General features: G+C 38.7%; 1 protein-coding gene across 1 annotated transcript in view; it reads left to right on the forward strand.

The window, feature by feature from the left end:
- LOC150019506 (cyclin-Y-like protein 1) overlaps window positions 1–24,926 on the forward strand; it is a 38,609-nt gene extending 13,683 nt beyond the window's left edge. Inside the window, exons 3-10 of the mRNA XM_090267360.1 lie at window positions 8,954–9,039; window positions 12,141–12,176; window positions 13,878–13,929; window positions 15,187–15,306; window positions 17,049–17,212; window positions 22,766–22,909; window positions 23,146–23,308; window positions 24,768–24,926. Coding sequence (XP_090123486.1) covers window positions 8,954–9,039; window positions 12,141–12,176; window positions 13,878–13,929; window positions 15,187–15,306; window positions 17,049–17,212; window positions 22,766–22,909; window positions 23,146–23,308; window positions 24,768–24,926 — 924 coding nt within the window. The remainder of the gene's footprint in view (window positions 1–8,953; window positions 9,040–12,140; window positions 12,177–13,877; window positions 13,930–15,186; window positions 15,307–17,048; window positions 17,213–22,765; window positions 22,910–23,145; window positions 23,309–24,767) is intronic.
- The last annotated feature ends 685 nt before the right edge of the window (window positions 24,927–25,611 follow it).

Raw genomic sequence — 25,611 nt, forward strand, 5'->3', positions numbered from 1 at the left:
AGAGATTTTCAACCTTTTTCATCTCATGGCGCACATAAACTAATTACTAATATTCTGTGGCACACCAAAAATATACATTTTTCTACTGATCTGACAAAATAAATAGGTATATTTTGATTTACTCACACTGGAAAGCTATTGTGTTGTTGGTTGTTGTCATTTTTTTTTTTAATTTGACAGTCTAAGGGAAAGGAGATCAGTGTCCCTGACTAAATAGGTATAGGTTGTTTCAAAAGTTCTTGCAGCACACAAAAATTGCTGTCTTAGATTGCATGTTTTCCTCTGTCTTGTTATATTCCCTTGTTTTACTGGAGCATGTTTTCCTGGGAAAGGTTATATAGACAGAAATTTTTAGAGATCTAGCCTCTCTGATAAGCCTCCTATTTAACAAACTATAGAATTCTAGGTTAAAATTAGGTTTTGCAGTTCCAAAGACATTTTCTCATTACAGCCTTTCTTTTAAATCTGTTACATTGTATGATATATTGCATATCACTGAGTTTCATCATTTCACCCCATCCCTTCCTTCTCTGGAAGCTTTTAGAACCTTCTCTATCCCTGGGAATCTGAAATTTTTTATGGTTTGGTACATACGTTTTCATTTCCTTGTGATCATTAAGACTGAAGATCTTGCCCTGGCCGGTGTGGCTCAGTTGGTTGCAATGTCATCATGTAACCAAACGGTCGCACATTCAATTGCCAATTCAGGTACATACCGAGGTTACAGGTTCAATCCTTGGTCCCAGTGCATACTATCCCCAGTTGGGCACATATGGCAGACAACCAGTCGAGCTTTCTCTCTCACATTGATGTTTCTCTCTTTTCCTTCTTTTCTCCCTTCCTCTCTCTCTCTCTAAAAGCAATGAAAAAATGTTGTTGGGGGAGGATTTAAAATAAAAAAAAAAAAAAGACTGCAGATCTTATTGGAATATTTTTGTGTCTTTCATATTTTTTCTATTCCTTATTTTTTCTAGTATTATTATTACTCCAATACTGGAATTCATAGACAAGTATTCCTGCATGGATCTCTAATTTCTCCCCCGCTTACTTTCCATTTTGCCTTTTTCTACTTCCTGGATATTTCCTTGACTTTATGCTCCAACTCTTCCTTTTATAATTTTTTGTTTTCTCTATTTATTTTTTAATTTAGTGTTCTCTTATATTCTGTCATTCTTCTTTAATAGCATTTCATTCTTTCACCAATGCAATTTTACCTTTCTGAGATTAAAATTGGTAAGTTTTTATTTGTTTCTGAATTTTATCACCCCCTTTAATTTCCTTTTCTTTTTTTATGCTATTGTTTTTTTACATAGGGCAACTCATTTGCTGATACCATAGATTCTAAGTTGCTCTATTAAAGTAATCATTAAAAAATGTGATGTTCTTAACTTGTAGATTTTAGGAAATGATTTTGCTATTTTTTATGAGTTGAGATTTTTATTTTTATTTTATTTTTAAGTTAAATGTATTGAGGTGACACTGTCTAATGAGATTATATAGGTTTCAAGTATACATGATCTGTGTATTACATTATTACATTGCATGCCCACCACCCCAAGTCAAATCATCTTCTGTCACCATATATTTGGCCCCCTTTGCCTTTTACTAAGTCCCCAAACCCTTTCCTATGGTAACCACCATCCTGTTGCCTGTGCCTATGATTTTACTTTTATATCCCACATATGAGTGAAACCACATCGTGGTTAGCTTTTACTGACTGACTTATTTTGCTGTTAGCATAATATTCACAGGGTCCATCCATGTTGTTGCAAATGGCAGTATTTCATCTTTTCTTATGGCTGAGTAGTATTCCATTGTGTATGTGTAGCACATCTTCTTTATCCAATCAGACACTTTGGTTGTTTCCGTATATTGGCCACTGTGAATATTGCTGCAATGAACAGAAGGGCGTATATATCTTTGCAAATAAATGATTTCAGATTTTTTTAGGTAGATACCCAGAAGAGGGGTTGCTGGGTCATATAGTAACTCTTATTAATTCTTTGAGGAAACTTCATACTGTTTTTAGTGGTGGCTGTACCAGGTTATGTTCCCACCAGCAGTGAATGAGGGTTCCTTGCTGTAACTTGTCTTCTTGGTAGTAGGCATTCTGTTTTGATCTCTCTTTCTTTCTTTTTTTTTAAATATGTTTTATTGATTTTGCTGTTACAGTTGTTCCAATTTCCTTTCCCTCTGCTCCCCTCCACCTGGTGGCCCCCCTCCCTCCAGTTGTCCTCCCCTTTTAGTCCATGTCCATTGGTTGTGCATATAGTTCTTCTCAATCTCTTCCTATCTATTCCATTCCCTCCTACTATGCTTCTTAATTCCTGTACTATCTCCCTCCCTCTCCCCCTTCCCCCTCCCTGCTGACCTCCCCCCAGTATGTTCCCCATACCTATAGTTCTTTTTCAACTCTCGTTGCTTATTTAGTTTGCCTTTGTTTCAATTCCCTAGCTTCTGTAGTTGGTTCTTGTGATGCAGTTTTCATTTTAATGTTCATAATTTTGATCCTCCATCTTCTAAACCAGTCCCTCTAACATCTCATATAACAGTGGTTTGGATCTAATGAACTCCTTCAGTTTTATTTTTTCCTGGAAGCACTTTCTCTGCCCTTCTATTCTGAATGACAGTTTCATTGGATAGAGTATTCGTGGCTGTAGGTTTTGGATTTTCATTACTTTGAATATTTCTTGCCAGTCCCTTCTTGCCTGCACGGTCTCCCTTGAGAAATTAGCTGATAGTTTAATTGGGACCCTTTTGTACATGATTCTTTTCTTCTCTCTTGCTGCTTTTAAGATTCTCTCTTTATCTTTAATTTTTGACAATTTGATTATAATGTGTCTTGGAGTGGTTCTCCCTGGGTCCAGTTTTTCTGGAACTCTCTGTGTTTCCTGGACCTGTAAGTCTATTTCCTTCCCCAAGTTTGGGAAGTTCTGGTTCATTACTTTTTCACATAATTTTTCAATTTCTAGTTCTTCTTCACCCTCTGGCAATCCTATAATCCAAATGTTTGGTCTCTTATAGCTGTCCCAGAGGTTTCTGATCCTCTCCTCACTTTCCTTGCTTTCTGTTTCCTCTTTCTGCACTGGTTGACTGTTTGTTCCTTCCCTATGTTCCGATTTGTTGATTTGATCTCTGGATTTTATTTCCTCACCACTTGTCTCGTATGTGTGTTCATTTGTTTCAGTATGAGTGGCTTTCATTTCTTCCCTGTCTTGTTCCTAATCTTTTGTTAATTCTTTAAGCCACCTTATAACTATAGCTCTGAACTGAGCCTCTGACAGGTTTCCTATTTGTTCCTCTGTCAGGTTCCTCATCTGCTGCCTGGTGAGCTGCGTCACCGGGATTTCAATTGTTGTCTCCTTCATTTCGACAGATTTGTGTTTTGCTTTGCTTCCTGGGCAGGCTGTGGGGGGCGGAACCCGTGTACTCGTCGCTACTGGCAACTGGTGGTGATCTGCAGCCTTTTTTGCTGCACTGTGGCACTTTGTGTGGAGGCGGGGGTCCAAGATGTATTCCTGCCATTATTTTCCACTGGGAGACTGGGATCCGTCCCCCTGCCCTCTGGGCCTCTCCGTCCGAAGCAATGGGGGGACTGCCTTTCCCAGCGTTGGGGTCGTGAGCTGCAGAGACTCAACTGCAGCCGGGATTGCTCCCCTTGCCACTCTGCCCACTGCTACCACAAACTGCACCACCCAACCTTTCCGTTCCTGTTCCAATTTCGCCCCTCCTACCCATCCAGATGAGCGCCACTGGTTTATAACTTCATATGTTGGGCTTCCATGTAGTTTTATTTTCTGGAATTTCTGGTTATCTTTTGTTTTGTGGCACTTGTATTCCTTTCTAGTTGTAGAGGAAGACCAAGCATCTCTGTCTAAGCCTCTTTCTTGCCGAAAGTCTCTGATCTCTCTTGTTGGCTTCCCTCAGATGGGTGGTGGTCCCTGGCTCTCTTTTTATATCTAATTGGAAGCACTAGGAGTGAGCAGAACCTTGGTTAACTGACAGGGCTTCACTGCAAGAATTTGGGGGCCACATCCTAAGTCTAGCCTGGGTTACTTGCTTTCTTACTTTTGCCCCAGGTACCCTCTTTGGGTGTCAAGGTGGTGCTTCTTCTCCTTCTTTCAGCCATGTCAGTAACAGCTCCTTTATTTAGTCTTTAACTGTCAGACATTAAAAATCAGCTGCTATTTATCTTATACTGCGTAGCTTTTTTTATGCCTTTAATTCTAATGAAATATCTCTGAAAGGAAAGGGAGAGGACATAGATTTCTGGTCAGTCCACCATGATTAACTGAAATTTAGAATCTATATTTAAAGTAAATTCAAGTTTAAAATTTTAATTCAATAAAATTACATGTTAATTCAGAGAATGTTTTTGGTTATACCTATAATTAGCATACTATACTTTTCTACAAAAGCCTTCATTAAGAACTCAATTTAAACCATGTACCCTGCCATATTGTCCCATTTATGTGCTACATAGAGCATTTTCATTAATGTATAAAGTGTTAGAAAATTTTAAGTTAATTAAAAGTCATTAATTCTTAATATCTAAAACTTGTGAAAAAGTAGAGGGAAAACAGTAAACTTCAGCTTTATTTTGTATTTTCACTTAAAGTTTTACATTTATTTTTAGAGAGGGGAAGGGAGGGAGAAAGAGAGGGAGAGAAACATCTGTGTGTGGTTGCCTCTCGCATGTCCCCAACGGGGAACCTGGCCCACAACCCAGGCAAATGCCCTGACTGGGAATTGAAACAGCGACCCTTTGGTTTGCAGGCCAGCGATCAGTCCACTGAGCCACACCAGCCAGGGCATCAACTTTATTTTTTAGTAGACATAATTCATGGAGGCATGATTTCAGCAGGTACTTGACATGATAGGAAGGTTTGGTGTGTCACTTACTAAATTTCTAGATATGATTATTTTTCCAGACTTTGCTATTGAACTTTATGTCTACTAAGTAACCCATTCCGTTTCTTGTGAAGATTGTCAAAGTCCATCCATTCTGTCATTAGTGCTGAAAATCAAGATATGGTAGGATAATTCTCTCTCTGTTCTAGTGACCAACTAAAATACCTATTAACACTAAATTTTCAATAGTATTTTGCTCTTTGATTGTATTTTTGTATTTGCATTTTTTATTTTTGTTTGTCAGTGTAGTTTATTGAGGTTGTAAGCCAGCAATAGTAAAGTTTGAACCATAAAGAACAATTGTCTTGCCCTGGCTGCTGTGGCTCAGTGGATTGAGCGTCGGCCAGCGAGCCAAGTGTCACTAGTTCAATTCCCAGTCAGGGCACATGATTAGGTTGCACGTCAGGTCCCCAGTTGGGGGTGTGAGTGAGAGGCAACCACACAATGATGTTTCTCTCCCTCTCTTTCTCCTTTCCCCTCTCTCTAAAAATAAATAATCAAACAAATAAATAAATAATTATTTTTTTAAAGAAAAGAACAATTGTCTTAAATTTTTAAGCAAGAGGGGAAAGCAAGCTTCTCATCGCCAATATATCCAGGCTTTGCTAGGAGACAATTCTACCACCCTCTAGGGGATACTAGGTACTTGATACTGAAAAGTTTGAAGAGTTGACAGTTGGCCTGAACTGATGGCAAAGTGTTCTGTGTTTCTTTGGTTGCATCTAGCCAGTAGACTCTAAGTTGTTGATTTACTGAATGAGCCTCTATAGGGCTGTGAACCATGTCTAATTAAATTTTTAAATATTTTAGGACTACTATTTTCAAGGAGAACCCAATATACATTTTTAATAGAAAAAAATTAAATAGAGGAAAATGAGAACATATATCACCCAAAGCTTTACCAACTACTCTATATTCTTTGTACTACCCTATATATAGGTTTTTGGTCATAATTGAGTTTATTATGGTATATTATATGCCATATTATACCTTTATAGTACTGATCTTAAAAGGTTACCTTCCATTTAGAATAAAAGTATTTGAGTAAATTTTTGTATTTTATGCTGTATTTGTTTTGTTTTTGAGATCCCAGAAATACATTACATGTTAACTGCATAGCTTAAGGAACATATTAAAGTTTTAGTTATAGTTAAAACATTTCTAGCTTGAAGGAACATTTATTCCTCCGAATAGTGGTTCTTGTCCAAAATATGCCATCTGGAACTTTTGGTTAATGAGGAATAAGTGGCTTTGAATTATAACTTATAAAAAAGGCAAAATGATGTTTTTTATAATGTAAAGATAATTCTGATTATTGGTTACTTGCAATTTTTAAATGTTCTGCATTTTAAAAGGTATCAGCTAGCTTGATTTTCTCCCTGTCCTAACTTTTGTGTATTTGTGGAGGATACTGATGGGAAAGGATGACAGAATGATGAAAGCTATCTTATATTAATATGAGGAAGGAAGGCTTATCTGAATTAGTTTACAAAAATACAACAAAACTGATACAGTAGGCAGTTAGGCAGACATGAACAGGATAGGAACCAGAGACCAAGTAAGGAGAGTCACCAGGGTGGAAAGCCCTGTGTACCTAGCAATAGGCAAAACTGGGAAACCAAGTGTTGTAGGGTGGTACCTTGCCCCCAGAGGTACCTCCCCTAGCATAAGGCTGCACATGTGGATTAGACCTCCTAAACTTTCGCATCACTGGTCATGTGGTTCAGACCCTCCTCTCAACTTCTCTCCCTTGGAATACTGACTCTCTTGGAGGTAGAGCCAAGGGGCCAAAGAATAGCCTCATAGGATTCCCTCACAAGCCCTAGCACCACCACACCCTCCAGCATGAGGTTCTGACCTGCATCAGTTAATCTTAGGAACAAAGCCTTAGTCTACTGGCCACAGAGAAAGTTTTGGTCAAAGTAGCTATAATATCTAGGCCTCAGCTGTATTTCAGCTCCAGGCCCAGAAAAGCAGGAAGGCCAGGTAGGGTGACCCCATGACTAACATCAGGACCAGCTACAATGACTAATGACCCCCTGCCCTGGCACCAACCCATCAGTGGAGACCATGACCTTGAGGAGACACACCTGGAAAGCTGATGAATAGTTTCTTGAGATCCTATCCTGAGACCTTGCCTAAAGTTTCTGCCTTCAGATAAAAACCCTTAAGACGAAGGACCCAGCGGGCTCTTTCTCTCCTTCCCTTCCAGCCTTCCTGCCTCTCTCTGTCTCTGTCTCTGTCTCTGTCTCTCTCTCTCTCTCTCTCTCTCTCTCTCTCTCTCTCTCTCTCTGTGTCTCTCTCTGTCTCTGTCTCTCTCTCTGTCTCTGTCTCTCTCTCTCTCTCTCTCTCTCTCATCTGTGGCTTTCCTCACCCTCTTCTCTTTGGACGCATGCCCACACCTTTCCTCCTCTACTTACCCCAGGCATGCATATCTTTGCCTTCTTTCTCCTAAGTTCCAAGGGCCCTTCTTTAGCCTCTGTAGCTTTTTCCTGAGTCCATGCAGCCCATCTGTCTCACTGCTTCCACCTCTGTGACTTTATAACTAAACTTTCTCTTATAATTGAGTTCTTGGCTCTGAGTACTTTCCCAGCCAAACTCAAAGATCAAGGTCTAACATCTGGTGCCCTTTTGCTGCTAACAAAACCAAGCATATTAAAATTGTTGGTATTCTGTGATATTAAGGTATGCTACCATTACTTTCAACTGCTTACAGTAACTGTGATTAGTTTTTGGTTTTACTTTAAGGGAATTGTTCTAATATAGTTTAGGCTGTTTCTGTATTTGATTGTTGCTGTTTTATTGGGCACCTTTCAAATCAATGGATACTGTTACAATAAATGAATATCTAAAATGTTTTCAAGGTAATTTATTTTCTAGAGGATCTCAAGAATTTAATGTCATCTCTCTGATACCACTACAGAGAAATTGTGATTTGCATCTGTAGTAAGATTTTCCTTCCAGTTGTAATTGATTTTTATATAATTTGTCAAACACCTGTTGAACTCCTAATTTGCCCCAGATTCTGTGCTCAGTAGCTGGAGGTAGGAGTAAGAGTTCTCCCTTCCCTAGAGAAGCTTACTTTTTGAGGAGGGCGATTCCCTGTAAGCAGTTGATACCAAGTAATGAGTGGTGACTTAGACACATGAGTACACACAAGGGAGAAGTTCTAGTGTGGCTGCTGGCAGAGGTATCCTGGGGGTAGATGCCCGGAGGCGGCTAAGCTAGCTGGGAAAATGGGGAAGAAAAAGGCCTTGGAAGCAGAGTGTGCAGCATGAGTGAGGAAAGGATGAATGTCAAGTAACTTAGAGAATAGGATTAATTACATTCAGAAATGAGTGGAAAGTATTCTCTGAGGTTCTCATTTGAGTAATGTACAGTTAGTCTTATTAAACATGAAGAGGGAGTAAAATTCTCAGAGTTGTTTTATATGTTTTGTTGGATGTAGAAAGATCTTAAAACAATACTCCTCTATCCTCCAGATAAGGCAACTGATGCCCAAAAAGAACTCCCAGCTTGTTAGCCATAGGGCAGCCCCAGCACAACAACACACCTCTGCCTCAAGAACATTTATTTTGTCACACTGTCTCCTGAACTACTGTTTATAATTGGCTTTCATTTACTTCCGTAAAAGTGCTCTTGCTTCATTATTTATAAAGCATTATGCTTTTTAATGTAAGAAATAGCAGAAACAGAAATCTCAGCTGCTTTTCATTTCTTAAGAAAAAACACTGAAATCTTATTCTAAATGTTTCAGATTTTTATAAAGGGAGTTTATCATAGGTGTTTGCCAGGTTTGGTTATAGGTACTATATCAAGGGTAGCATTTTATAACCGATTTCTCAAATCTCATCTGTGGAACTAAGAGTATCTAATGAATTTCCCATAGAGCCATATATGATATCACACTAAAGCAGTTCAAGGAGTAAAAGAAAAATCTTAATGCCTAATTGATTGACATTTTAACCAAGGAGAGGGGGGGACCACAATTCTGTAATTTTAACTTACTGTGACATTAAAAAAAAATTCTCTTTCCCTTCAGGTATCTCGAAGTCACAGCTCGTGCTCAACAATATTCTTAGATGACAGCACGATTTTCCAGCCTAATCTTGATATGACCATACACAGGTGAGTGCAAATAAGTGCCCAGGGTTCAGTAACAGACCCCCTTATGTAAAGAGCATCCTGCCCATATGTAATTTTAGTCATTTGATTGTCCTTTTCAGTGATGTCAATTGTTATTGATTTCAAGGACCTAAATACAAATTTTTGATTTTCATTTTACTCTTAGAGTGGATGGAAGAAGGGAAAGCCAGTTAGCGAATAAAGTATCCTGCCCCCACCTCCAAAGTATTTATCTTTATTGGATGTATTACTGTTGTTGAGACATTGCTGAACACAGTGATCGGAGAGATGCTTTTTATTGAATGTTCATAGAAAAAAAATTTCTTTTTTCTTCTTCTTTCTTTCTTTCTTTCTTTTTTTAAATGAGATTCGGGCCTAAAACAACGTATACTACTTTAGAAGCTACTCGTGGAAGAAGGGACAGCTTGTCCCCTACTGGCACCAGAGTGTATCTGAATTTTAATTTAATTGGATTTTGTCAGATTTCTCCCATTGTACATTTTTTCCCCTGCACTATTTCTGTATTAAAATTCACTTCTTCCAGGAAAAAAAAAATGCATCAAACCAGTCTTAAGGAACAACTTTTCAAGTTAATTTCTTTGTGGATAAAATTTGGTCAACTGAGGTTTTAAATTTCATAGACATATTAAATTTAGTTATATATTGATATGTATAGAGATATAATATCTCTATACATATAAAGACACTCTATCAATCCATATATAAGAAAATCACAGCAGAAAAAAATGAGACATTGGAGATACACTTTAAAAACACCCTAAGAGGAAACTTTCAAGCTTATATGGGGCACAATAAAACCAAAATAGAATGCAGAGCTTCCTGAATCCTGCTGGGATTGTCCAAGGACCATTATCAATGTCTCCGTGGGATATGTGTTGATTTTTCAGAACACAGTTTGGGAAATGCTTTTTGAAAATATTAATATTCTCATTCCTAATTTTATTTTTCAGTCTTAAAAACATAAAGGGCTTACAAAATTGATTTTGTTTTCATTGTGCCAGACTTTTTTTTTTTTTGCTAATTAAGTTATCAGTAACTTCTATTTTAATTAAAAACAACAAGTTCACAATCATAATGTAATTTTCTTCTCTCAGTCATAACAATAGTTGAGAACAGGTTGTGTTTCAGCAAAAATTGAGCCCTGTATCTCTCTAAAGTCCTGAGCTTGACACATATCACACAATCACTGAGTGTTTTTATTCAGCCTGGACATGAGTAAAAAATCCACTTGACTTTGGCTGAATTCCATAGCTTCTCTTGAATTCAAGGATTCCGATGTTACAGTATCTAATTCAAAAGTAGGTTTAAAGATTAACCTTGCTCACACAAGTAGTTTTTATGCTTCTTATCTCCAAATTAGTCTAATTTTTTAAAGTAGAGTAAGTTTATTGGCTACTGGCAATTTTTAAATGTTCTGCATTTTAAAAGGTATCAACTAGTTTGATTTTCTCCCTGTTCTAACTTTTGTGTATTTGTGGGGGATGCTGATGGGAAAGTATGACAGTGTGATGAAAGCTATTTTGTATTAATGTGAGGAAGGAAGGCTTTTCTGAAATAGTTTATAAAACTACAACTCATTAAGTTTTGGAAAGGATCATTCAGTACATTTATGGTTGATTGGTAAGATAAAGGTTTTCTGAGAAAATTAATACAGCTAATTGGCTCCTAGGAATGATTTTGAAAAAAATGTTTATTATGGGGTAGTAGTGCATTGTTCTCAATGAGGTGGGTGAGGCTTATTGGAATCACTTACGCAACCTTTTTCAAAATATGTCTCTAAACACATGCATCCCATTCTCCCTCCCCCAGCACACTCTTTCACTCTCACAAGCCTTTCGATAAGCTGAGGAAGGATGGGAGGCAAAATTACACGGGGAAAAGCATCCAGGGAGATTCTAATTTTAACCCTAACTCATGTGTTCTCAAAGTTTGCTGCCCATTGCAATCACCTGAGAAGCTTTAAAAACAATCTCACGCCATACCCAATGCCAGTTAAATCAGATCGCCTAAACGTGGAAGCCAGGCAGTTTTTAAAGCTCCGCCAGTGGTCCCAAAGTACAGTTAAGCTTGGGGACAGTGCCTGGTTAGAGTGTCTGAGAGACAACTGCTTCTCATGATTGGTGGGACCTTCAGCATGTCACTTTTAAGCCTTGATTACCTTATCTGTAAAATGATGCGTTGAATTAAATGTAATCAAAAGTTCATTTCTCCTTTTCAGCTTATATGCTCCAAATTCTGTGATTTTAAAATCAATTTGAACATGAAACTGTTTAAAGCACTATACAAGTACCCATCTTTGTGCTAATAATGTTATAGGCCTTTTTACAAGTGCTAACGTTCTACAGACCTAGTAAAAAATTCAGATTTGCTTTCCCTCAATTATTTTGAGCTTCATTTTATAATAGATACTGAGGGCAAAGAGGAAAAGCATATAACAACCTAGAGTACCCATTTCAGCACATTACTCAACATCTTGAGTAACTTAGGAATACAGTAATTTACACAGTATTTGGAAATGAATGTTATGAATATCACACTGTGTACTATTTTGCTGCATTGTTAGCACTACTTACTGTAGGAGAGTTAGACATTGACTTTGTGGGTTCTTATATTTGCTATTAGATTTCTTAATAACTATGTAAAAACCACCTTATATGATGTTATTTGGTATACGGCATTTTACTTACCTTTAGGGAAATGATGGGAAATGACTGGGTAGATGGAAAAACTACTGTATGGCTTAAATTTAAGTGTGTGTACAAATAGATATAACTTGTACAGGATGAGAAGTTCTATGGGTAGAAGGGCAAATGACAGGGGAAATGTGTAGTAACTTACATATTATAAAATTCCACCGAAACATGTCTTCTGACAACATGTCACCAAGCATTTTAGTTTTTTCTAATTTTGCTGAAAGACAAAGAACTACAACAAGGCAAAAAGTGCCCATGTGATAGTGTCCTGAGTAAGGATTTCATAGCCACTGGGCAGCTAGGAAGGTCTTCCCCCACCACAACCCCCTTTAAAAAATGTCGTCAAACTTAACATAAAGTCAATTGTTAACAATGTTTTTCTCTCCACAGCCTGACTCTCGCAATGTATTACCTCATAAAGAACAGGTGAGTTTTAAAACCTGTCTTGTTATTCTAGCTAATAAACTTACAAGACACAAAGTTTAGTGTTAGGTAGTAGCTACCGACACTATTGGAGTAAGCTATGGAGTGTTTTTATTACATTATTGAAGTGAATCATGTGTTTTTGTCTTAGGACTCTTAATGCTTGAGTTATTGAGAATCCCAAAGAGTATTTGTTTATGTGGGCTATACAGATATTTACTGTATTAAAAATTAAAATTGAGAATTAAAAAATACGACCATTGTATATCCAAACACGGTTTGTACAGCACTATTGAAGTGTTGAGCTAGATAAATCTTTGTTGTGGCCGATTGCCTTGTGCATTATAGGACACTCGCAGCATCCTGGGCCTCTGCTCTTGGGGTGCCAGTAGCACCCTCTCCCCACCTCACATTGTGACAACGAAAGATGTCTCTGACCATGGCCAAATGTTGCCAGGGGGACAAAAACCACCCCTGATTTGGAACCATAGTATTAACATAATTCGTTATAAAAAAGAATCATTTTCCTCAACAAAAAGTTGATTGGAAATTGTGTCATTTACATTTTTGCAAATCCCTTTATATCTCGGTTAATAGAAGACAGCTGTCTTCATCATTTGCAATTACTTCAATCATCTCAATAATCTGTTTTGAAGAAACAATATGAAGAAGACCCAGCCTTGTTTAACTTTGTGGCTAGAAAAGGGTGTATTTCTAAAGCCTTCAGATAACTGTGGATATTCTTTGATACTGTACCAAAAGTCCTTAAGTGCTGGTTTCTAAAATTAATTACAAGGGAATTTTAAATCATATCTGTGAACTTGTAGTAAGGTCTCTGTTCAATAAAGTCCCTGTTAAATTAATAGCCATTCATATATCTTGTATGCTGAATGGATCTTTTTCTTGTACATAGTTATATAATAATATTAATACATCGGTCATTTGGAAAGTATTGGTTCACATTTCTTCATATGGTGTTTAAACCCACTTTTGTTAGTATATTATCACCACCAGTCTTACTAGAAAAGTCCTTAAGTATTCCAAAGCTCTCAAGCTCACAAAAAGAGGTGCAAGTTTTTCTGCCCTGGCTGGCATGGCTCAATGGATTGAGTGCCAGCCTGTGAACCAAAGGGTTCACTTCCTAGTCAGGGCACATGCCTGGGTTGCTGACCAGGACCCATGTTGGAGGCATGAGAGAGGCAACTGTCAATGTTTCTCTTGCATATCAATATTTCTCTCCCTCTCTGTCTGCCTCCCTTCCTCTCTCTCTAAAAATTTAATAAATCAAATCTTTTTAAAAAAGAATATAATATAGAAAAATATTAAGATGGAAAAACAGGAAAAAACATGCATCTCATATTCACATCAACTCTTGCCCACTACTACTGCTTTATAAAATGTTCTTGTGTATTCCAATGTGAGGTTAGAGGAGTGGAAATATAGGAAATATACTTGGTTTATTTAGGGAAGGTCAATGCTTATAAAGGCAGCTCTGGGTGGTCATTACGGAAAAGATTTCACAAAATTTGATGTGCTGAGTAAGAAGAGGTCAGAAAACACTTAGATAATTCAAGAGGCGAATTTGTAAAAGGACTTTGTTGAAGGTAAAACTTCTTCCTCCACCCCTCTATTCCCAGCAGATGTGTTACTAAGACATTAACAATTCTTGAATTAGTTTTTTAAATGCATGTTCTTATTTTACAGAGATGCAAATAGATCCAAGGATATTTTTGATGAAAGACTATATCCATTTTCAGTAAGTGTCAGTTGTATTGAGGTTGTATTTTTCTCTCATACAATTGGTTTATAGTTCATGCTGATTTGCTTTGAAATTAATTACAGTACTAGAAAAAAATGACTTTCTCCAGCTTGAAGTCAAAATTGTCTTCCTTTAAGTTTTCTTCCCCACCCCACGTTGTGTCTAATTATTTTATAAAAGGAATGTTATATAAGAAATATGTTAGTAAGAACTGAGTTGCAGCTTTGTATAATTAGTGAGTAAAGGTGAGTAAACGTGCCCCTAAAACAAAAGTGTATCATTTTAAAAAATTTTATTGATTTGAAAGAGAGTGAAGCATCAATTTGTTTTTCCATTTGCAATTTACACATTCATTTTGTGTGTGTCTGTGTGTGTTTTATTTTTAGGTTTTATTTGTTTATTTTTAGAGAGGAGGGAAGGGAGGGAGAAAGAGAAGGAGAGAAACGTTAATGTGAGAGATACATCTATTGGTTGCCACTTGCACACCCACAGCGGGAGACCTGGCCCATAACTCAGGCATGTGCCCTGACTGGGAATCAAATTGGTGACCTTTTGGTTTGCAGGCTGGCACTCAGTCCACTGAGCCATACCAGCCAGGGCTCATTGGGTGTTTCTTGTATGTGCCCTGACCCGGGGATCAAACCCACAAACCTGGCGTACAGGGACAACGCTCTAACCAACTGAGCTCCTGGCCAGGGCAAAAGGTATCTCTTTATAAGATAATGTTCAGTAGCATCAAACAGTATAAATATTTGTAAATAAACCTAACAGATCTGTCACTGTCTCTGTAAAGAAAATTAAACAGCTGTTTAAATTTTGCATCAATTAGAATGACAAAAATGTTCAAATTCACTTCTTTAGATGCTCTATAGCGATACGTGGCTGGTGACTACTGTACAGCACAGCACAGCTTTAGAGCCTGATGTATTTTCAGAGTTGATTGCAAAGAATTATGACCTAGCCATCAGTAAGACTTTTGAGCCTTAAGATAGTTCAGGTAGAATTCTGTACAGGAAGGTGGGAGGGAACATATAAATTTTCTGAGGTTGTGCCTGTATTTTTTTTAAATGAGTGATGATATTGAATCCCTATTGTTTTTTAAGGTCCCATTGTTTATATTTAAAAGACTAAATAAGAGACATAAATCAAACTTATTTTCAAGGGCACATGGGCACAAGTTGAAGACAGTTATCATAGAGTACTTAAGTATTTCTCTTCAATGGATACATATATTGCATTTTTTTCTTCTTTCAGCAAAAAGTGCTTCCAGAGGAACACTTTAATCACAATCCTGATCCTAAAATCATTTACAGATTTATCCACTGTTTTTTCCATGCCACAAGGCTAAGAGTTGAATATGGAATAACAGCTTTGGTAAGATAATTCTTTCGGAAAGCTCCTTTTCTGTCTCATCCAGAGGGCATGATCTTATTTTTCAAATAAAAGTAGGTTCCTGGAATGATCATCAGAACTTTATTAAGAGAAAACATCAAAGGAAGTAAAATACACACACTTGAGCTTAATAACTAGTATAATTTAAATCACCATTGCTGTTCTTATCACAAAACAACTGCTATTAAAGGCAGGAGGAGAGATTCTGGCCTCTCCCCCACACCTCAGGAGACACACGCACATGCAGTGCACACACAGGTCAAATAAGGTGATGTCCTATCTCAGAGAGCCATGTAATTCGCAGGCAACGGGAAGAAGTTAAACTTTTATTTGTTCCATGGGAAATATTTGGCAGACACTGAGCAAGGTAGTGATGTGCGCTGCATTAAAGAGGCTCTCCTGGCCGCTTTGAGGAAAAGAGCCTGTAGCTGTGAGTCCGAGTGGAGGCCAGAAGTGAGGAGGCAGTAACAGTGATACAGATGAGAAGTGACAAACAGAGCAGAAAGGGGTCAGGTCACCAATGCTAGGTAGATTGGAGCAGGCTAAGGCAATTGGAGGTTTGTGGCCCAGCAACTGGGCAAATGGCAGTGCCCTTTCTCTTAGGCTTGGGAGTGGAGAGCTGGGATATACAACTCCAGCTTGTAAGTGCAAAACATAGATGACCTTAGCGGTAGTAGTTTCAGCAGTGTGACAGTGGCCAGGGCGGACTAAAGTGGGTTACAAAGAGAGTGGAAGATGAGAAGTAGCATCAGGGCATTTTCTGTGAGCAAAACAAGAGGAAGCATTCTAGGGGTTGTGGGGATGTGATGGGAACAATGTGAACACATTCGTATTAGGGAACATCTCTGCAGACAGGGCAGACTCTTCAAAAAGAGTTAACTGTGAGATGAACACATGTGAAAGAAATCATGAGACCTCACAAGCTACCTGGCAGGTTTAGAGGAGTACCAGGGATGCAAAGACTGGCAGCTCTGATACCACCTTGAACCCAACAGAATTGACTGAGCTTCAGGTTGTGTGAGACAGAGATGAATTTCACGAAATAGTTATGGAGATGTGGAAATTAGGAGCTATGGGAAAGATTGTCTTTTGTATGCATGTGTGTCCCTCACAAGGGCACAAAGTACAGGGACACCTGACAGTTGTCAGGCCTGCCTCAGGCACACCTGTTTGCACTATGTGTCCCACTGCACCACACAGCAGCCATTAGGAGGCGCTCTTGATGGTCAGACTTTAGCTTCAGTCTGTGTCACAAAGGACTAGTTGCTGTAAAAAGAAGATATAAATGTGCTCAGTATTACCAGGGATTCCATATCCAAATATTATATATAATCACCACATAACTACCAGCCAGGTATGACATATTCTACATGGTCGGCACTCAAGTATTTATTGAAAACTTGAATCTACGCTTAGCCTGTATACGCTGCCCTTTACAAGTGCCAAGGTAATAGCATTTCTTCAGGAAGTCCTTTGCTAAGATATCCATTCATTCCTGTGACCAAAACTTGAACTGGAAATTCACACAGGCAATGTAGGCAGTAGAAGATTCTGATTTGCAACTATTACATGGCCCCTGGCTTTAGCTGGCCAAGCAGTCCCTGTAGAGCCTAGGGATAAAAGGCATGTCAAACATATGAAATCTGTCATTCCTAAGAGTTATTATTATGGCACTGAAAATGAATTAAAATTAAAAAAAAAAAAACAGTGTTCTACTTTTGCAGATTTTCATAGAAAGACTTTTAATTTATGCGGAGATTGACATCTGTCCCTCCAATTGGAGAAGAATTGTTTTGGGGGCCATTGCTCTTGCTTCCAAGTGTTTGCACGATCAGCCTATATGGAATGTAGACTTCTGCACTTTCTTCAGGAACAATGCACTTAACATGTGAGTCTTCACAGTTTTGGTGAACTTTCTTACTATTTTCCAATACTTTATTTGCCCTATAATGTTTACATATTAAGAAATATTTTAAAGGTTACATTATGCAGAGAACTGAAATAGGCATAAAATTACATATATTTTTCTATCTGCATTTGGTATAACAATTTATATTCCTCATCATTAATTAGTAGGTCTTGAGGTGTTATTGTAATAATCTACTTGATTATTTAAATTGTATTTCTCTGGTGGTATTTGGAAAACAATTTAGAGGCTCACTTTGCAGGACAACTGTACTGGAAATATCTTTTTGGTGTAGAAACACCCTCCTGGTGTTTGGCAGGCCCAAACTCTGGGCTCTGTGGGCCCCACCCACTTTCCTACTTAGGGGATCCATCCTGCCGAGTTCAGGGAAATGATCCGGGACAGACTCGACGTGTGGTATGGGGATTGGGGAACACATTCACCATCTTCTGTGACATCTGAATGGCACATCCCACAGGAGATGCAGGGCTCCCATCGTCCTGATTCCTCCAGAAGCCCTTTCAGAAACCGTGGACCCTGAGGCTAGACTAAGACTGACAGTGAGTCAGCAGGCAGAGGCTGATGGAGGCAGACCTTGCAGTGCCTTCAGTCATTTGCTGACCCACCCCCAGGCTTTGTATTCTTCTTCTTGTTTTTCTTTGGGGGTGCTGGGGGTGGGGTGAGGGATAGAAAAAGATATTGAAAATTTTTTTTCAGATGAATAATATCTATTTTGGGGGTGGGGTGTCTTGTATTCTTATTCACTCAGCTACCATGTGTCTTTTGATTGGATCATTCAGGCTATTTATATTTAAAGTGATTGTTGAGAGGTATATATATTTAGTGCCATCTTATTCTTTCATCTTCTTCAAAAAGACCCTTTACATTTCTTGTAATTCTAGTTTTGTGTAAATGAACTCCTTTAGCTTTTCCTTGTCTGGGAAGCTTTTTATTTCTCTTTCAATTTTAAACGATAGTTTCGCTGGGTACAGTAATCTTGGTTGTAGGTCCTTGCTTTTCATCCCTTTGAGTATTCTGTGCCTGTCTCTTTTGCCCTAAAATGTTTCTGTTGAGAAATCAGTTGACAGTCTTTTGGGAGCTCCCTTATAGGTAACTAATTATTTTTCTCTTGCTGCTTTTAAGATTTTTTCTTCTTTAATCTTTGCCATTTTAATTATTATGACTTGGTGTGGGTCTCTTTGGGTTTATTTTGTTTGGGACTCTCTGCACCTTCTGGACTTCTGTGCCTTTTTCCTTCACCAGGATAAGGGAATTTTCAGTCAATATTTCTTCAAATAAGTTCTCAATCACTTGCTCTCTGTCTTCTTCTTATGGTACTCCTATGGTGCTGATGCTGTTATGCTTCAAGTTGTCTCTTAGACTGTTTGCAATTTTCTTTTTTCTTTTTTTTTTTTTTTTTTTTTGCTGCACTGATTGTTTTCTGCTATCTTGTTCCCAAATCACTGATTTGATCCCTTGCTTCACCTAATGTACTGTTTATTCTTTCAACTATATTCTTCATTTTATATATTGTATTCTTCCTGATTGTTTAAAATGATTTTTAGGTCCTTTTTTCATGCTCTTGCAGTTCTAAGTTCTGTGAACTTCCTTATAGCCATGTTTTGAATTCTGTATCTGAAAGATTGCTTACATTCATTTTATTTAGAGTTTTTTCTGGGGATTTCTACTGTCCTCTTACTTGAAGCATGTTTCTTTGTCTCCCCATTTTGGCTGTCTCTCTGTGTTTGTCTCTGTGTGTTAGGTAAATCTTCTATGTATCCCAATCTCGATATGGTGGCCTTATGTAGTAGATGTCCTGTGAGACCCAGTGGCACAGTCTTGCTGATCACCTGAGCTGGGTGCTCCAGGAATAGTTCTTATGTGAGTTATGGAAGCCCTTCTGTTGTAGTTGAGTCCTGATTGCTGTTGGCCCATTTGTGCTTGGGGTTGACCATCAGGCTGGCTCACTGTGAGGATTGACCTTAACCATAGTGTATGAGCTGCTGTGCGAGGAGATTACCACATGAAGCAGAATTTGTCTCAGCAGGGTCTGGGTCTTCCCAAGATCTCCCTTTGAATGTGTCACTTGTGGAGCTATTTGGATCTTGCTCTGATGTTGTTTGATGCCTGCCATCATGTAAGTTGGTTTTCAGATCTCTTGGGAGAAATTCAGTGCAGACCAATGTTGGACACTGCCTGTGACTGACCCTGGGTAGTAGGCTTGGGGATACAAAGTGATCCAGTTTGTGGCTGTGTATGCTTTGATTTGGTGTGCATGTGAAGGGCCAAGCTGCACACCATGGCCACCTTCCACCAGCATCAAGCTTTGGTGCAGGTCAGCAAAAGGCCCAAGGCATTCTGAGTTCCACCTTTGCCTGCCTCCTCCTGTAGGCTGCCTGTTAGGCTAAATCACTGTAAGAGCCTCTGGCAGTACTGAGTGGCATGAGTTAGGTTCTCAGTGAGTCATTAAGTACATATTCAAACTCGATGCCAAAGCTGAATAGCAGGTCACTCAGAAAAAAATCCCAGGGTACACCAAGGCTGCCTGCAAGATGCTGGGTGACCACAGTCCCCTTTGGTAGGGCAGGGTTTCAGGGAATTGTCTAACAATTGCCCAGCAGACTTATTCAGACTCAAATAGATCAAGATTTGGCCATGTGAAGGGACATCTCTGCACTGGTCAGGCATGTTAGGGAAAATTGGCCCCTGACTCAGAGCCACACAACTCAGTCTGATCCTGATTTAGCCTGGCCTTCTAGTGTCCTTGAGTTCAGCAGGGAGGACCACCAACATTTTGTAGGGTAGGACTGCTGGGTCTTCATGGGGGCAGGGGGTAAAGAACGGGTCAGGATCTAAGGAAGATGGAATAAATGGCCCCTGCCCCCAGGGCCACACAACTCAGTCTCTGACGCACCATGAATCTGCTTGGACTTCTATACCCTGGGCTCAGTGAGCTGAATTTTCCACAGGGTGTGAGCTCCACAGAACAGGAGTACAGGAAGTAGGGAGGGTAGGGCTACTGTTTTCCCTCAGGGTGATCTCATCAGAGAAATGCTCAACCCAATAAAGATAGAATCTGTGGGTAGTATGGGAGAGGAACTCAGTACAGAGATCCTGGCAGCTGTCCCTTTAGCTCTCTCCCTGGAGCCCATAACCCAGTCTTTTATCACAAGTCCACTCCGAGCTGTCCTCCCTCTGTGCAAGCTTCAAGTAAGTGGCCACAAACAAGATTTTGTGTGCTGGCTCTTCAAGAGGACAACTGGACTTCTAGAAGACTGTTGTCTCTCCCTGGAAGACAGCTGCTTATTTTCAGAGCCAAATGGGCTCCTATTACCAGCTCTGGAACTCTGGGCTGGGCAGCCTGACATGGGACTGAGACTACTTGCTTTTTAGAGGGGACCTTTGCAACTGAGATATCTCTCTGGATTCTCAGACACAGCACGTGAGAGCAGGGGCAGCCCTATTGTGGGTCTCCATCCTTCCTACCAGTCTTAATGCAGCTTCTTTGTAAATCCTTGTTTATAAGACTTCTGCTCAGCTAGTCTTCAGCTGGTTATTCAGATTGATTTTTCTATATTTTAGTTGTAATTCCAATTTGGTCCTGGGAAGAGGTGACTGTAACTTACTCTGTTACTATTTTGGATCCCATCCAACATTTTTCTGTTGTCTTTGGTCCATTTTAAGGAGCATACATCTAGCCTTTGAAATAAATGTTTGGCCACTGTTATGGTCTTAAGGCCTCATGACTATGAAGGGGATTGTTAGTTTAAACCTGAGTCACATATTATATACTTGCTGTTACTGATCTTTTCCTCCTTTTTAGATGAAGTTCTGTTGTTAAAGAAACCATGATAGAAAATTAGCTACACATAAAGGTTTAAGGTCTCTGTGCTCTTTCCTGCTTTAAAGAGCATGGCGTGTGTTTAAAAATAGGTCTGATGATTTAGGACGTTCCTACCTCTCAGGCAGTCAGAGAAGCATCACACGGCATCTTCCAGTGCCTGTCCCATTTGAGAATTTTTAGGGGCACTCAGCAAACACAGCTGTGCTTTGTGGGCGGCTATAGGTTAACCACGAGGGCGTTCCTCAGAGCTGGCATGTGAACATGGGAATAAAACTCCAAATTTAAGGAAGGCTTTAGATCTGACTACATTAACTGCTGTGAAGGGCCCCGAGGCTGAAAGTAAGGATAAGCCCAAAAGGCATTTCCCACAGAGTGTTAAAGTATCTTCTTGATGGTGAAAATGTCTTTGTGTAAAGAGCCTCAAATATATGGTGATGAAAAAAGATTTGACTTTGGGTGATACACACACAATGCAACCTACAGGACCATACACTTGAAAGCTATGTAATTTCATTAATCAGTGTCACCCCAATAAGTTTAATTTTAAAAAATTTAAATGTCTTTGTGGGCGGCGTTTAGGAAAATGTGAAAAATACCTCTTGATCATATTGAACAGCATAGGATGATTGAGATTATGTCAGGAAGTGGCAAAAGTTTGTTTCTGTTATCTTTGCTTATTACTATGGATAAGAATCACTCAGAATAATAAAAATGCACATTTATATCGAAAATGAGGACACTTGTGGCTAAGAGAAGGAACCAGAGATTATCAGTAGCTGTCAAAGTGGCTTTTGGTAAAATGCCCACTTTGATAATAGTGTCATAGTCCTGATTTTCTGATTATCAAAACATCTTATTTATATTTTTATAGACTTATGGCCATATGAACAGGAAATTAAATCTGGAAGTAGCTTCAGTTAGGTTTAAGGTTTAACAAGTGAGAAAACGTCATCTCTGCTCATAGGCTGACTGATCTCCATACAGGAGAACGTGGATAAATTATCAAAACTTTAAAACTAACAAACCAAATACATTAGGAAATAAGCCTCTCTTGTGTTAGTTCAGGTATTTATCATTTTATTAACTCTATGAGTGGGATGACTGTGGCAGTAGTACAGTTTATTCTAATTTCATCTTTACTTAACCACTTGGCAAGTGACAGCAGTTTGGTCACATAGCAAAGGACTGCTCCAAGGTTTCCTTTCCCACTTTACTGAACTCACTCCATGAGTTTCTTTTGTTCTGGCAAAGGACAGGGGTGCTGAGCATCTCGGGACTGTATTCCCAACATGGGAGAAACACTGTTTGAGTCCAGCGCTCTATCAGAGGTCATATCGCAACATGGGTTTAGTCCAGCGGAGATATCTATCTTAATCTTTCTTACTTCCAGAGTTTTAAAAGTGTATTCAATCCTGTCATAGTGACAATTTCTCACCCCAGTAATATTAAGGTGCATAAACTTGCATTATGCTCTTTGACATTAGCCTCATGCACTGGGGCAGGGGGAGAGGAGCTCTTCCCCGTTAAATGTGGCTTATTTATTTATTTACGATGAATCCTTGTTGTCTGAAAAGGTTTCTCCCTCAGAGGTAATAGTGGTGGCTTTCAATGGATCCATTTGTTGTTGCGGTGATGTGCACACTCCTTTTGATGGCACGTCTCTACTTCAGTAAGCCCCTTCCTGTTATCAGCCTGCTGAAAATGTCTTCAAGTTCTTCAGAGCTAAGAAACAGCGCACATCATTCCTTCCATCTCATCACTGTGCAAGGGAGCAAGCAGCATGAACTATGCAGCTGCACTAATGGGACTCTGAAGAATGAGCCCCAAGTGCACAAGTGAGACACAACCTCCTCCCCCTGGTGCCAAACTCAGCGTGCTGGGACGCAAAAGGGACCACAAATACCTGCACCCTGTTTGCTTGTTTGAACGTTAGTGTATTAGTACAGTTGGGTAGCCTCCATTTGTTTAAAAAAATATTCAGAGCCGGCCTGGTAGCTTTGAATGATAATTTTAAAAATAGGCAAGTTGACTAAAATTATCCTGTGTTGGTTTTGTCTTTTTTCTTCCCCAGGAACGAGCTGGAGGGGCAATTTTTATATCTACTAGATTATGATGTTAATGTTTCTGACAGTGTCTATGCCAGATACTATTTTGACCTTCGATCCTTAGCAAGGGCCCACGAACTGGCCATTGTATTTCCTCCTCGTCAGAAAGAAAGAGCACAGTCCCTACAGGTAAGTGTAAGGAATCACTGAGGAGAGCTCTCTGTCAGGCACCAAAGCCAACATCTGTGGATAAATCATATACAGCAATGATTAGGAAAATGAAAAGCTTTTTTTAGATAAACACATTGAAGAAGACTTAGTAACCCTTTCACATCACATTTCTGGTGTCTTTTGTGGTTTATATAAGAATCCCACATTATAAAAAAGTTATAGTTCTATTCTGTGACAATGAGTCAGAATATTTTAAATCAAATTTAATCTATTGATGGTTTTTTTTTTTTGGAAACAGTCCTGTTCTAACCACACATGAATAATTTCTTATAATTGTATAACATCATATCTATGGACATAATCTACTATTCTTAACTCAGTTTGTAAACTCATGTCATATATATATATATATATATATATATATCACAGTTAAGTCCTATGAGTTTATTAGACAAAGCTAACCTGAGAGACCTATACTTAGATTGTATAATATGTGTTTCAAATACTGGGTGTAGAAAGTACATGATTTTTAATGAAAATAGTAAAATTCATGGGACAAAGTAATATTATGCCTTATGACTTATGGTGAGTATACAACAAAATTATTCACAAATACGTTGGTGGCACTTCAGAATAAGACATTTTCTACTTTAATTAATGTGCAAGTGAAGTAGTACCTTATGGTGCTTCAATCATTAGAACTTCCCTACTTTTCAATAAAGTACAGGCATGTGAAATGTAACTACTTCACAATAACTAATGAAGACTACATAGAATTTATGTTGCTGCGTAAACACAGATTTTGCCCAACCGTATGTTTATTATATTTAAGGAAGCAAATATACAGGCAACAGATGACATTGTTGTTAGGAGCCTATTCTGCCTTTGGCATCGTTAAGAATACCCAGACTTTAAAAAAATTCTAAGTTCCCCTTTGCTCTTGCAATCTAAGCATAGCTTCTATAAAACTTACCTTAGCGAATTAGCATAAAGTGGAATCCCAAGGATCTATCAGTGCAGATCACAGCTATTCAAAGAGGCAGTTACTATAACCCATATAAAGAAGTGGGGCCCTGGCCAGTGTGTTTCAGTTGGTTGGAGCATTGTCCTGTAGACTGAAGGGTCACGGGTTCAATTCCTGGTCAGGGTACATGCCCAGCTTGTGGTTTCAATCCCTAGTTGGGGGTGCATACGAGAAGGCGGCGGTCAATGTTTCTCTCTCTCATTGATGTTTCTCTCTCCCTCTTCTCTCTCTCTCTCTCTCTCTCTCTCCCCAACCCCTCCCCGTCTCCCTGCCTTCCTTCTTCTCTCTCTAAAAACAATGAAAACATGTCAATGCCCTGGGATGAAGATAAACAAAAAAAGAACTGGGAATGTGTGACTTATTAGGAATGCTTGCTTTTGTAAGGCTGGAACTCCTTTTTTTTTTTTTTTTTTTTTTAACATACCTGTGTTCTATTTGATTTTTTTCTCCTAGGACATTTCCAGATGTTGTAACGATGAAAACCTGTGCAGAGCCGCTATAAAAAAATCTAGGAGTGCTGATGCCATCCTATCTGAAAAGAGAAATGAGGGGTTGTATCATCATGAGCCCCTCATCTGCAATGACGAGAGAAACATCACCTCTCCTGTTTGAAAGCCAGCAAAGCTAGAGTTTCCTCACAAAGGCACAACATAAGTTTAGTCCTGGTCATCTCTACGACATTCATTTTACATTCAGCCTTCAATCTTTATGGGTAAAGCATTCTGACACAGTACATTTAATAAGAATTGTACACTAGTTATATCTCATATGTTCATGGGCCGTATAATAGGCAGTATAAATTTTTCATTTGTTTATTTTGCTACATATGTTCTAGGTTAGTTGTTACTTGAAATCTTCAAAATTCCCTATTTGGAATATTGGCAGTGAAGCTTACCTCACCATATGCTTTGCCGAAGTATGCTTATAGTAGGGTTTTTTTTTTAAAAATATGACATCAGCAAACAGGTTACATACATCCATATTTAATTTGGATCTTTGTGCCAACAAGTGGATTGTTCCAAAATCTAAAATATTAATACTGAAGAACATATTATTATAAGGCTCATTTTGGAATCATTTCAATAAAATCTGTCATGACTTAGTTATTATAATTTCTTTACCTCTTCTGACTGGTGCTTTGGCTTCTTTTTTAGAAATCCTTTGTATTACAATAAAAATAAATGAATTTAAAAGTTTTGGATTGTCCTTTTGTAGAGAAGATTAAACTCTCAAGTGGTATAAAATACTTTTAGTTATAACATCTCCTAGAAAAATATGGAAGTTTAGAGTCAGAATT

The sequence above is a fragment of the Furipterus horrens genome, unplaced genomic scaffold, assembly GCF_987537825.1.
Source record: "Furipterus horrens unplaced genomic scaffold, mFurHor1.1.pri manual_scaffold_2, whole genome shotgun sequence".
Classification (NCBI taxonomy): domain Eukaryota; kingdom Metazoa; phylum Chordata; class Mammalia; order Chiroptera; family Furipteridae; genus Furipterus; species Furipterus horrens.